The 14,524-nt window shown below is 45.0% G+C and overlaps 1 protein-coding gene across 5 annotated transcripts; it reads right to left on the bottom strand.

Annotated features, from left to right (window-relative positions):
• Positions 1–1,701: 1,701 nt before the first annotated feature.
• Positions 1,702–13,160, bottom strand: LOC100316613 (interferon promoter stimulating protein 1). Of its 5 annotated transcripts, XM_045723994.1 has the most exons (8): positions 12,604–13,160; positions 11,314–11,386; positions 8,909–8,977; positions 7,025–7,095; positions 6,797–6,925; positions 6,347–6,524; positions 5,215–5,891; positions 1,702–3,538 (listed from the first exon to the last, which is right to left on the bottom strand). In XM_045723994.1, the coding sequence occupies exons 5-8, from the start codon at positions 6,917–6,919 to the stop codon at positions 2,696–2,698; spliced, it is 1,821 nt and encodes a 606-aa protein (XP_045579950.1). In that variant the 5' UTR covers positions 6,920–6,925; positions 7,025–7,095; positions 8,909–8,977; positions 11,314–11,386; positions 12,604–13,160; the 3' UTR covers positions 1,702–2,695.
• Positions 13,161–14,524: the final 1,364 nt, after the last annotated feature.

Here is a 14,524-nt window from a genome sequence, read left to right on the forward strand (position 1 = left end):
GGTAGGCCACACAATCTCACAGAAAGCCGAGTGCTGAAGCGCTTAAGAATCATCTGTCCTCGGTTGTAACACTCCAAACTGCCTCTGGGGAGCAACGTCAGCATAAGAACTGTGCTTCATGAAATGGGTTTCCATGGCCGAGCAGCCGCACACAAGCCTAAGATTACCACGAGCGATGCCAAACATCGGCTGGAGTGGTGTAAAGCTTGCCGCCATTGGACTCTGGAGCAGTGGAAACGTGTTCTCTGGAGTGATGTGTCACGCTTCACCATCTGTCAGTCCAATGGACGAATCTGGGTTTGGCGGATGCCAGGAGAACGCTACCTGCCCCAAATGCATAGTGGCAACTGTAAAGTTTGGTGGAGGAGGAATAATGGTCTGGGGCTGTTTTTCATAGTTCGGGCCCCTTTGTTCCAGTGAAGGGAAATCTTAACGCTACAGCATACAATGACATTCAGCACACTGTGGAAGCCAGGTGTGTGTGTGCTGACATTTTGTGCTTCCAACTTTGTGGCAACAGTTTGGGGAAGGCCCTTTCCTGTTTCAGCATGACAATGCCCCCGCGCACAAAGCGCTCTAACCAGGTGTGAAATACGGTAGAAGCCAGGTGTGAAATACAGTAGAAGCCAGGTGTGAAATACGGTAGAAGCCAGGTGTGAAATACGGTAGAAGCCAGGTGTGAAATACGGTAGAAGCCAGGTGTGAAATACGGTAGAAGCCAGGTGTGAAATACGGTAGAAGCCAGGTGTGAAATACGGTAGAAGCCAGGTGTGAAATACGGTAGAAGCCAGGTGTGTGCACTGACATCCACACTGATGACGGCCTGAGGCCCAAATGTTTGGGTTTTGTTTTCATTTATGCACCGTGATTTTTTTTTTGGGGCACTGTGACATTTTAATAAACATTTCATTTTTGCATTTAATCCTAATTTTCTCTTATTTTATTTTTTTGGACAGTGTGCTGGTCTCTATCTCTTCCAGTATTCTTATTAACTCCCACAGACCTGCCACAGACCTGCCACAGACCCTATTCAGTAGTAAAGACCAAAGCCTCTTATCATTCATTTATAATCCACATTTTCCTGTTATTGCAGGATTATTTTCCTGCTGTAGCAAACTGGTTCAAATTAAGACCCTGCACCAGTATTCAGTAGGAAGGTCTGTGTGAATCAGAGCATGGCGTTTGCAACGTTGTGGGTTCGATTCCCATATGAAAATGTACACATTCACTACCGTAGTGGCTCTGGATCAGAGAGTCTGCTAAATGACTCACTACTGTAGTGGCTCTGGATCAGAGAGTCTGCTAAATGACTCACTACTGTAGTGGCTCTGGATCAGAGAGTCTGCTAAATGACTCACTACTGTAGTGGCTCTGGATCAGAGAGTCTGCTAAATGACTCACTACTGTAGTGGCTCTGGATCAGAGAGTCTGCTAAATGACTCACTACTGTAAGTGGCTGTGGATCAGAGAGTCTGCTAAATGAGTCTGGATCAGAGAGTCTGTTAAATGACTCACTAATGTAGTGGCTCTGGATCAGAGAGTCTGCTAAATGACTCACTACTGAGTGACTCTGGATCAGAGAGTCTGCTAAATGACTCACTACTGTAGTGACTCTGGATCAGAGAGTCTGCTAAATGACTCATGTTTTCTGATTAAGCAGCTTAGGTATATGGTGGACAAAAATCACTTGGGCTTCTAAAATTCATCATAAAAGATACATTTTATTCATCCCAACTAGGACATGCTGTATCATGCTACTAATGATTCATTGATTTAGACTGTCGATCAAAGTCCTGGATAGGTACTTACACCGAGTGTACAGAACATTAGGAACACCTTCCTAATATTTAGTTGCTCCCCCTTTTTGTCCTCAGAACAGCTTCAATTCGTCGGGACATGGACTCTACAAAGGTGTCGAAAGCGTTCCACAGGGATGCTGGTCCATGTTGACTCCAATGCTTCCCCACAGTTGTGTCAAGTTGGCTGGATGTCCTTTGGGAGGTGGACCGTTCTTGATACACACGGGGAAACTGTAGGGCGTGAAAAACCCAGCAGCGTTACAGTTCTTGACTCAAACCGGTGTGCTTGGAATACTACCATACCCCATTCAAAGGCACTTCAATATCTTGTCTTGCTCATTCACCCTCTGAATGGCACATATACACAATCCATGTCTCAATTGTATCAAGGATTAAAAATGATTCTATAACCTGTCTCGTCCCCTTCATCTACAAGTGACATCAATAAGGGACCATAGCTTTCACCTGGATTCACCTGGTCAGTCAGTCATGGAAAGAGCAGGTGTTCCTAATGTTTTGTTCACTCAGTGTATATTGGTGTTTATTGGGTTGAACTCATTGCCTCACCTAATAAATAGTTCATTTCAGCTCCTATCAATACAGTAAGGCACTGGACCAATATAATAATCTCTTAACATATTGAACTATAATATGTCCTTGTTTTTTTTTTTTGCAATACTTTTACCCTGGCCCCATTTCCAATATAGTGCACTACTTTTGCCCTGTCTAGGCTGTGTAATTATTCTTCAAGCTGCCTCACGCTACAGAAACAGTAGATTGCCAGAACCGCCCAAAAGGACAGGGGCCAAAGACAAGGTTACGCACTGCGATATATATATATATATATGTATAAAAACATGGTGCCATTTGAGACAACCTATTCTTAACCCTGGTTGTTAATTCATCATCCTCCAGGCCATGAACAGTGAGACGGCCACTACAGCAGCCCCCAGAAGATAGTAGCTCTCTCCTATCGTTCCCTCCTGCTTCAGTTCAGGAACAGCTCTAGCCTCCATCGGGATCTCTGTCCCCATAGGCTCCAAGGGATGACGTTTCTCAGCCGAGGAAGAGCCGACGGCGACGGAGCCAGTAGGAGCATCAGGATGTTTGGTTGAAGGGCTGGCGTCGTCGCCGTTAACGATCATAATCAGACCCTGAGATTGGCCGTTGCGGTTCGGAACTGGTCTCGGTGTTCCAGACACACCCACATTCTTAGTACCCAGCATGCTCTGTGTTTGGCCATCTTGATTCCAGATACATGACTCCTCGGACACGTGGACTACGATGTTCGGCGTCTGGCCGTCGTTGTTCTGGATGGACGCGTCCTCAGACACGTGAACAACATTGTGCAGCACCTCCTGGTCCCCCAGGGAGCTCAGCCAGGAGGACTCGAAGGTGTCCTCTTGAGGCTCGTTATGGGACAGGGGTTCGTTTATTTCTTCAGGAACTCCATTCTCCTGACATGGCAGATGGGTGGAAGTAGTGAAGGGGTCTGGGACCACAACGGGACGGTTCACGCCATCTGTAGCAAGTACCAGGTCTGACACAGACCTCTGTAGACGTGTCGAGTCTCCCGAGTATGGCTGGCTGTCCATGACCTCACTGCGGAGGACTTCAGGCTTGCTAAAGTTCACGTCATCCTCGTTCGTGGAGGTATCCACCGGGGGTGAGGCTGAGGCCGTGGCCGGGGAGAAGTGCTGGCTCTGAGACAGCTCAGTGTGTTGGTCATCTTCAGTTACCTGCAGGAGAGATCTCTTTTAGTTCCAAGCTTCTCAATATCTTCAGTTTCAGGCATATTTAAAAAAAAAAAAAAGTGTAGATGTGGAGAACAGATTTCATTTCATTAGCAACTTGAATTCAAAAAGATTCAATCTACTCAGCAAGCATAAAAAGAATTACAAAGCATTTTATTAACCAAACACACAGATCATAGGCAGAACCTACCACACCCAAAGCTGATTTGGAAGAGCTCGAGGCAAAACTACAGAAAGAGGAAAATCCAACACACAAAAATACTATTATTTACCTGGGTTGGATCAGAGTCCTCTACAGCTTCCTGGTGGAAGGTAGGCTTATTTACCTGGGTTGGATCAGAGTCCTCTACAGCTTCCTGGTGGAAGGTAGGCTTATTTACCTGGGTTGGATCAGAGTCCTCTACAGCTTCCTGGTGGAAGGTAGGCTTATTTACCTGTGTTGGATCAGAGTCCTCTACAGCTTCCTGGTGGAAGGTAGGCTTATTTACCTGGGTTGGATCAGAGTCCTCTACAGCTTCCTGGTGGAAGGTAGGCTTATTTACCTGGGTTGGATCAGAGTCCTCTACAGCTTCCTGGTGGAAGGTAGGCTTATTTACCTGGGTTGGATCAGAGTCCTCTACAGCTTCCTGGTGGAAGGTAGGCTTATTTACCTGGGTTGGATCAGAGTCCTCTACAGCTTCCTGGTGGAAGGTAGGCTTATTTACCTGGGTTGGATCAGAGTCCTCTACAGCTTCCTGGTGGAAGGTAGGCTTATTTACCTGTGTTGGATCAGAGTCCTCTACAGCTTCCTGGTGGAAGGTAGGCTTATTTACCTGGGTTGGATCAGAGTCCTCTACAGCTTCCTGGTGGAAGGTAGGCTTATTTACCTGGGTTGGATCAGAGTCCTCTACAGCTTCCTGGTGGAAGGTAGGCTTATTTACCTGGGTTGGATCAGAGTCCTCTACAGCTTCCTGGTGGAAGGTAGACTTATTTACCTGGGTTGGATCAGTCTACAGCTTCCTGGTGGAAGGTAGTCTTATTTACCTGGGTTGGATCAGAGTCCTCTACAGCTTCCTGGTGGAAGGTAGTCTTATTTACCTGGGTTGGATCAGAGTCCTCTACAGCTTCCTGGTGGAAGGTTGACTTATTTACCTGGATCAGTCTACAGCTTCCTGGTGGAAGGTAGTCTTATTTACCTGGGTTGGATCAGAGTCCTCTACAGCTTCCTGGTGGAAGGTAGGCTTATTTACCTGGGTTGGATCAGAGTCCTCTACAGCTTCCTGGTGGAAGGTAGGCTTATTTACCTGGGTTGGATCAGAGTCCTCTACAGCTTCCTGGTGGAAGGTAGGCTTATTTACCTGGGTTGGATCAGAGTCCTCTACAGCTTCCTGGTGGAAGGTAGGCTTATTTACCTGGGTTGGATCAGAGTCCTCTACAGCTTCCTGGTGGAAGGTAGGCTTATTTACCTGGGTTGGATCAGAGTCCTCTACAGCTTCCTGGTGGAAGGTAGGCTTATTTACCTGGGTTGGATCAGAGTCCTCTACAGCTTCCTGGTGGAAGGTAGGCTTATTTACCTGGGTTGGATCAGAGTCCTCTACAGCTTCCTGGTGGAAGGTAGGCTTATTTACCTGGGTTGGATCAGAGTCCTCTACAGCTTCCTGGTGGAAGGGAGGCTTATTTACCTGGGTTGGATCAGAGTCCTCTACAGCTTCCTGGTGGAAGGTAGTCACTTTGACTGTGTGTGACAAGGTGTCCTGAACTGGAAGTCTCTCAGGGGACTGGAATCTGGCCAAGGCAGCAGGGGTGGATTCAGTTTGGGACAGGGCTAGGTGTGAGACAGCCAATGGGATTTGAGTTACAGCTGGGATTAGGTCTGAACCAGATGAGGTAGGAGTGGTTTCAGACAGGGCTATCTGTGTTGGAGCATCACTATGAGACGAGTTGTCCTCCAGACTGACGGTTTCAATAGGACCAGGCTGGGATGAGGCTGAAGGTTCAGAGATCACTGTGGGCTCCTCCGCTGAGACAGGAGACGGAGGGGTTGCCTGGGGCTCTGCCTTAAGGACAACGACAGGAGAAGGTGCTGCCTCTGAGGCTATTTCAGGGCTCACTGCAGCTTTGGGAGCATCAGGAACTGAGCTTGGGGGCGCTTCTGGCTGGGGAGCCACTACAGGAGGCGGCAAAGCCTCTGGGGCTACTTCAGGAGGGAGTGAAGCCTCCGGTGGGGCAGCTACCTCCGGTGGGGCTGGCTGAGCTGGGAGGACCAGAGAAGATGGCGATCCCTCAGAGCTGGTAGAAGGAATTGGATGAACAGGAGTCCTGACTGCAGTGGTAGCAGCAGCTGAAGGAGGGTAGGGATCTAGGGAGTAAGAGAAACAGATTAAGGCATAGCACCATTCCTCACACATAATAAGCACCATGTTCTGTTTTGACATTTACTGTAAATAGTGGAAGAAACCTTGGATTTGATTTTACAGTTACATTTTAGTCATTTAGCAGACGCTCTTATCCAGAGAGACTTACAGTAGTGAATGCATACATTTCATACATTTTTTCCCCCCCCGTACTGGTCCCCCGTGGGAATCGAACCCACAACCCTGGCGTTGCAAACACCATGCTCTACCAACTGAGCCACACGGGACCAGTTATGGGCAGCATTCAATTACGTCAACTGTTGATTGAGCAATAGCACACACACACACACACACACACACACACACACACACACACACACAGTTGAACTGAGTCACAGAGATCCTAGGTGTCCAGTTTTAAAATGCACTTGAAATAAAGTTTGATTTGTGTGTGACTTACTGTTCTGGTTATGCTTGTTCCACTCTGCCTTCAGTTCATCAGCCAAATCCTGATGCTCCAGCATCTCCAGGGCTGACATCAACTCTTCCGGCCAGTTCATTCTCTTCTGCACATAGTCCAGCAGGAGTTGCATCGCCGCATAGTTACCAGAAAAGTCCTTCTTGGCCAGGATCTCCTCCTGAAAGTACAATAAGAATAATTGTTTAATAAATAAAATTTAAAAAAAACACATTAGAAAATATAGTTCATATATTCATTTACCAGGTACATAATCTGGATCAGATTATACATCAAATAAAAATAAAGATTGTGATAATTGGATTGATAATTTGGATAAAATGTCCTAAATGATCAACATCCAACCAGCTACCCGCCCAGCCAGAAGCTACCCGCCCAGCCAGAAGCTACCCGCCCAGCCAGAAGCTACCCGCCCAGCCAGAAGCTACTCACCTTGTCAGAAGGTGTAAGGCAAGGGAGATAGATTATGAGCTCGGTGGCTTTCACTCTGGTCACAAACACCCCCATTCTGCGCCGCAGGTGCAAAGACAGTTTTTCACGGGAGAACGACGACATCGTGTGCTGTGGAGAGGAGAAATGACCAGCAACATTGAGGTACAGTGGCTATGATGCAGTCTTGCTCAAACTGTGAAACGAGCTATAACTACGCAGGGTTGTTACCTGGTCTCTCAGATGGATATATTCTACCTCAGTATGGACCTCAAATGGATCCTATTGGCAGGTGTTGAACCCTGGGAAAAATAAAAAATAAAAAAAATGTAAAACACATAGTATGTCAGATTATGCAAGACTCATGTTGCAGCATCAGTACATGCAACATAACTGCTGAAAATGAAACAGAAACCAAGATGGTCACTGCTGCTCTGTCTGGAAATATCCAACTTTGATAACGCTTCAATAAAAGACAAAGTCTCCCCCCCCACACACACAACCTTAGAGCCTGGACAGGCCTAGTCTAGTAACTAATTAATGACCTCCAGACTCTCAGAGAGCTTAATATCACAAGCCAAGGAGCTTTAGTCTAGCTGAAGAAAACTACTGTGGCACCCAATTCCCCCCTATGAGCCCTGGTCAAAAGTAGTGGCCTGTATGGGAAAATGGATGTATTATCTGAGACGCAGCCAAAGGACCCCTACTAGAACCAGGGAAACCACCCAGGGCTGCTTCTACCGCTAAGGACCCCTACTAGAACCAGGGAAAACACCCAGGGCTGCTTCTACCGCTAAGGACCCCTACTAGAACCAGGGAAACCACCCAGGGCTGCTTCTACCGCTAAGGACCCCTACTAGAACCAGGGAAACCACCCAGGGCTGCTTCTACCGCTAAGGACCCCTACTAGAACCAGGGAAACCACCCAGGGCTGCTTCTACCGCTAAGGACCCCTACTAGAACCAGGGAAACCACCCAGGGCTGCTTCTACCGCTAAGGACCCCTACTAGAACCAGGGAAACCACCCAGGGCTGCTTCTACCGCTAAGGACCCCTACTAGAACCAGGGAAACCACCCAGGGCTGCTTCTACCGCTAAGGACCCCTACTAGAACCAGGGAAACCACCCAGGGCTGCTTCTACCGCTAAGGACCCCTACTAGAACCAGGGAAACCACCCAGGGCTGCTTCTACCGCTAAGGACCCCTACTAGAACCAGGGAAACCACCCAGGGCTGCTTCTACCGCTAAGGACCCCTACTAGAACCAGGGAAACCACCCAGGGCTGCTTCTACCGCTAAGGACCCCTACTAGAACCAGGGAAAACACCCAGGGCTGCTTCTACCGCTAAGGACCCCTACTAGAACCAGGGAAACCACCCAGGGCTGCTTCTACCGCTAAGGACCCCTACTAGAACCAGGGAAACCACCCAGGGCTGCTTCTACCGCTAAGGACCCCTACTAGAACCAGGGAAACCACCCAGGGCTGCTTCTACCGCTAAGGACCCCTACTAGAACCAGGGAAACCACCCAGGGCTGCTTCTACCGCTAAGGACCCCTACTAGAACCAGGGAAACCACCCAGGGCTGCTTCTACCGCTAAGGACCCCTACTAGAACCAGGGAAACCACCCAGGGCTGCTTCTACCGCTAAGGACCCCTACTAGAACCAGGGAAACCACCCAGGGCTGCTTCTACCGCTAAGGACCCCTACTAGAACCAGGGAAAACACCCAGGGCTGCTTCTACCGCTAAGGACCCCTACTAGAACCAGGGAAAACACCCAGGGCTGCTTCTACCGCTAAGGACCCCTACTAGAACCAGGGAAAACACCCAGGGCTGCTTCTACCGCTAAGGACCCCTACTAGAACCAGGGAAACCACCACAAAACATGCTACATATAAAAAAAGGTGCTTGAAATGAAAACCAAGATGACAGCATTAAAATATAAACAGTAGGCTATAAGTGTTTATCATATTGAAATACATTTCATGTTCAATCTATTCAGTTCTATTTTCCTACGTCTGTATTTTGTCTCAATATATTATATAATTTGCGCCACCTTTTATTTAAACTAGGCAAGTCAGTTAAGAACAAATTCTTATTTACAAATGACGGCCTACCCTGGATGACGTTGGGCCAATTGTGCACGGCCCTATGGGACTCCCAATCACGGCCGGTTGTGATACAGCCTGCAATGAAGGTACCTAATCTGTGATTTTGTGCATTTTTAAATTGGGTAAACATTAGAATAAGTATGCCTCAATATGTGCAGCCGTAGGTGGTAATATCTCTAAGAGCTGATCCATCGTCAGTATTTCAAAAATAATTATAATATTAAGGAAAGATTTGAATAGAGAAAGCTGATCTGAGAGCAGCATTCCCTTTCTTTCCATCCAATCAGTATCGACACATGCTCCAACTACACCGGTCCCTCTGCGTGGTGTTGCATCTTTCCTACAACGAGCGAAGACGTATTGTTAAAAACACTCCTAAGACCCATGGTTAAAATCGGGGGGAAACCAGACCCGAGCCCTTTTACAGCAGAGGAGAAACATTGTTTATTGAATACACTTTAAATCCTTCCCTGTTCATACCTATAGAGACACACTGCCAGATAATCTGTTGTTGTTGTGTTCAATAAGGAAGGAGAAAGCCCTTCATTCATAGGACATCTAGTCTATATAAGCCTACTACAAATGGCACCCTATCCAATATCTAGCGCACTACCTTCGCCCATAGCGCGTTGGGCTGTGGTCAAATGTAGTGCACTATTATAGGGCATAGGAACTCAGGGCGGTGGTGAACTAGGGAATAGGAACTTCTTAATTCCCAGGAAGTCCTCTACATGGCCCACTACAGTTAGCCTTATCACTGATGCTTCTTTCTAGCTAGCACGTTTACCAAAACAGTGGCAGGGTGTCACGCTTTGTTGTTTGAACTGCAGATTTTCAGTTTAAAGTTAACATTCGAAATCTAGCAGGTTGATTTAAACCCCGGAGAGAGAGTGTCCCGAGAACTAGGAGACTGTCAGGGTTGATTTAAACCCCGGAGAGAGAGTGTCCCGAGAACTAGGAGACTGTCAGGGTTGATTTAAACCCCAGAGAGAGAGAGTCCCGAGAACTAGGAGACTGTCAGGGTTGATTTAAACCCCAGAGAGAGAGAGTCCCGAGAACTAGGAGACTGTCAGGGTTGATTTAAACCCCAGAGAGAGAGTGTCCCGAGAACTAGGAGACTGTCAGGGTTGATTTAAACCCCAGAGAGAGAGAGTCCCGAGAACTAGGAGACTGTCAGGGTTGATTTAAACCCCGGAGAGAGAGTGTCCCAGACCTAGGAGACTGTCAGGGTTGATTTAAACCCCAGAGAGAGAGAGAGTGTCCCGAACTAGGAGACTGTCAGGGTTGATTTAAACCCCGGAGAGAGAGTGTCCCGAGACCTAGGAGACTGTCAGGGTTGATTTAAACCCCAGAGAGAGAGAGAGTCCCGAGAACTAGGAGACTGTCAGGGTTGATTTAAACCCCAGAGAGAGTGTTTTACAATGTAAGAAAATAACATTTGAGAGAGTTACGAAACAGGTAAATCGGGTGAAACAGTAAAGGACAGACTAATGAACTTGGGGTGGCAGGTAGCCTAGTGGTTAGAGAGTTGGGCCACTAACCAAAAGGTTGCTGGGTTGAATCCCTAAGCTGAAAATGTAAAAAAAAAAAAAAAATCGGTCATTTTGCCCATGAACAAGGTAGGCCGTCGTTGTAAATAACAATTTGTTGTTAACCGACTTGCCTAGTTAATAAATAAATAATGTGCGACATTAAACATTGAGAGAACAAAACACCTTGAGGAGACAAGGAAGGGCACCGACGCAGAGCTGCCAGGGGAACGTCCTCTAGTCTAAACACTAGGTCATCCCAACACTGGCTCAACTGGCTGGACAGTTACCTGCTCAGGTGTGTAAGGGATATTATCAATCAATGTTTAGACGATCCAGAATAAATGACCGATAAGGCCGACAATATTGTCCGAGTAAATAGTAATATTAGTCCAAGTAATGTCCTACGAACACATAGGCTATGTTATCTTATTGATGGGTAACAGTCAGAGAAAAGGATCTTCACTGCAGACTGAATAGTGTAAATCATGCGTTATATTTTCAATATTGTCAGTGACAATTTGTCACAGATGAAATAAAATATGTTTTGCGTAATGATCAGTCCATGTTCTGTGCACAAGTGAGGTGAAGACCGAAGTGTCTGAAGACTGTTGCGCACTTCAGAAGAGAACAGATCTCTTCAACATTTCCCCATTTCGTAACAATGTGCAGACTAGTAACTTGTATACTATGAAGTAACTAAACTGCTATGGTGTTCTGTCGTCTGTCCCCCCACCCCACCCCAATTCAATTTTCTGATCAAATACAGGAAATCCTTTTGCAGACGGTTGAGCTCCGATCAACGATGGAGAAACGTAACAATGCTGGTTGTAGTGATGTAGTGAAGGACCCGTAAATGTCAGAAGTACCCAATTGTCTTACCTTTCCGTGTTTTACCTTCGGCAGACGGTGAATAAGGCACTCCTGTGCGCTTGAAGTACATACACGCCAGCACCTATGTGAAGATGGCCACAATAAGGATGAGCCACAACCGTGGAATTTTGAAGGTCGCCTTCAATATAAAAGTCCGTCATTGAAAGTGATGCAAAACGGACACAAATAGTGGAATCGTGCCATATTTGTACTAGGTAATTCTGAACAAGGTTGGGAATGTTACATAAATGCAACAAAATACAATAATTAGTTAAGTTGACAAAAATGTAGATATGTACGTCTTCAGGATTGCATTGGAGGCATGCAGTTAACTGTACAGCTGTACCTATGGATTGTGGATCAATGAAATCGGGTATCAGTCTACTCAGTAACACCCACAGAACATAACTGAGCAGAGTTCACACTTGTTAGAGAGTCGTAGCTCTTATTTGCGTGACTAATATATAGTTGCAACACTTTCAAATTAGGAACTTTAATTTTGAAGGCAAAATGCCAATTCCGCCGCTGTGGCAATTCCTTATTGTGGCTAGCTTTACATAAGTCAACAGCGGACTGTATTGAACCTAAAGGTCGATGTCTGCACCCCCGCGGAAATTTAATTAGCATAATAAAACATTCCCTTACAAACCAATTTTAATCCCTAAGTGTCTAAGGGGAGGGGTTCTACGAAGCTATATGGAATTGTTTTAAGGTCATACCAAAAATAATTTAGCTATTTGACTTTGATTTTAAGACCCCTTCAAGTATCCAATAAATAAATAAATAAATAAAATGATTTGATGGCATAATTTGTTTGGCCTTACAGCCGTTAGCCCATACAAACACATAGCATAACATTTACTACATGGAAAACATATAGTCCCACCCCAAAATAAATCTAAAGGAAGTTTGTTCAGGTGTCTGTTCTGTAGCTGAGAGATAAGAAAGATCAGGTAATATGAGCTTTTTTTTAACATGCATTGTCCCCTTACTTTTGTCACTAAACAGGCTTGATATACACTCGCATTAATTTTTTTTTAACTGGTACCTTCTGACGAGTCTTGTGAGAAAAATCTAAAAGGAAGTTTGTTCTAAATTGTCTGTCCTGTATCTGAGAGATATAAGATCAGGAAACATTTTTAATATGCATTTAACCCCTTATTTCGAGTCACTAAACAGGCTACACACACACCACACACACATACTTCCATGATTAGTTTGTACCGGTAGCAGAGACCTTCAGACGAGTCGTGTGAGCGTCCTAGAGCAGAACAACCGACGTGTTGGTGTGAGTCTTACCTTTACACGGATGAGTCATAGTGTTCAGGCCAAACCGTTCCGACGATACAGACGCTTTTGTGAGAAAACCGATTTTCAGGATGACAAACACTGTAACTGTCACCGCAGATGCGGAAGTGTTACAGAGGCGGATTCGGTATATTGAGACGCATCCAACGTATAAAAGCAGATATCTCGTTGAAACAGCCGTGCGTCTGTAACGTCAAGACGCGGTGACTCCACTCACCGTGTCACCTGATTGGTTGAAACCCGCAATCTCTCGCTTATCATTGGAGGACAGTGGGGAGCATGAAAAAAGAAGACAGGAAATAGTAACTGTTCCCTGCTAACGCGCTGACCACTAACGCAAGCGGTGCAAAATTAAATGTACACCTTACATTTTATTCAATCATTTCATCCAAACTGCTCGCCAGGCATTACAATAAAACCTGTTGTATTTTTTGAGGGTTGAGGCGCTACAAGTCCCGCTTCTCCCATACAGAACAATCAGTCGATATAAATAACGCGTTATGAACCAGACGGTGGGGAGCCGCCTGGCCCCGCTAGTAGGTCAGGTTCAAATCAATGGTTCATATCGTCATTTCCGAGTAGCCCAACAACAAAAAAAACATCAACCACGGATTTTATTACACCCCTGTTTACGTTGGTGGCGATAATGATCTTTTTTTAAAATTTTTATTGTCCTGTAACTGAAACTGGAATAAGATCTTCTGATGTCATTTCCCTGTGTCAAGGGTACATAATCACATTAGCTTTGTAAATCACAGTTTAAAAAATAATGTAATGGATAAAAAAAAAAAAAAAAAGTGTTTTTACTCAGGGATCGCCAGCTGATATGACCCATAGTAGGGAAGAATATTTCTTGAGTGCAATTTCATCTGAATATAGAATCAACATAAAAGTATTTGCAATTTTGCATTAGCAGCAGTGGTGTAAAGTACCTAAGTAGAAATACTTTAAAGTACTACTTAAGTCGTTTTTTTGCGGTATCTGTACTTTGCTATTTATATTTTTAACAACTTATTTTTGCTTCACTACATTCCTAAAGAAAATGATGTACTTTTTACTCTGTTACGTTTTAGGACAGGAAAATGGTCCAATTCACACACTCATCAAGAGAACATCCCTGGTCATGAACTGTTCCAGTCTTATAAATCCCTCAAACTTGTGAAACTTAAAAAAGTTGGAAGAATTATTAGAAGTCATGTCTCTGAATGTCTGTTAATGTCTCATTGCCTTGTCACATAAATTATGTCCTGAATTCTTATTAAAACGTTTTTTTTTTTTGGGGGGGGGGGGTGTTCAAATGTATTCACAGGAATGTCTTGATGTGTAATATTGTAGCAATAAAATTTAAAAAATAAATAACAAAAAAACATCCCATGTCATTCCTACTGCCTCTGATCAGGCGGACTCACTAAACACACATGCTTTGTTTTCAAATTATGAGTGTTGGAGTGTGACCCTGGCTATCCGTAAATAAAAATATAATGTGCTGTCTGGTTTGCTTAATATAAGACATTTTAAATGATTCATACTTTTGATACTTAAGTATATTTACAACCAAATACATTTATACTTTATTACTCAAGTAGTATTTCACTGGGTGACTTTCACTTGAGTCATTTTCTATTAAGGTATCTTTACTTTTACTCAAGTATGAGAATTGAGTACTTTTTCCCATTACTGATTAGCAGTCCTTTCAGCTTAAATTCCCCCGGAAACATGGCGTGGTGTCATTTCCTGTTTTCGGTGCTAGGCTGCATCTAATTTATTTGTCTGCATTTCCTGTCTCTGTCTTAAATCTCAATATTTTTCCCAAAGTACTAGTACACTTTCAATATTAGTGGAGGGCACTGTACAGTACTAAATCCATGTGTACGTGTGTGTATAGTGCATATGTTATCGTGTGTGCCAATGT

This window comes from Salmo salar, chromosome ssa01 (assembly GCF_905237065.1).
Source record: "Salmo salar chromosome ssa01, Ssal_v3.1, whole genome shotgun sequence".
In the NCBI taxonomy this organism is placed as follows: domain Eukaryota; kingdom Metazoa; phylum Chordata; class Actinopteri; order Salmoniformes; family Salmonidae; genus Salmo; species Salmo salar.

Coding starts and splice junctions, on each gene's coding strand:
- LOC100316613 (XM_014131490.2), bottom strand. CDS start 6,919: ATGTCGTCGTTCTCCCGTGAAAAACTGTCTTTGCACCTGCGGCGCAGA. Junction 6,525..6,796: donor GCCTTACACCTTCTGACAAG/GTGAGTAGCTTC, acceptor TTGTACTTTCAG/GAGGAGATCCTGGCCAAGAA. Junction 5,892..6,346: donor GAACAAGCATAACCAGAACA/GTAAGTCACACA, acceptor CTTACTCCCTAG/ATCCCTACCCTCCTTCAGCT.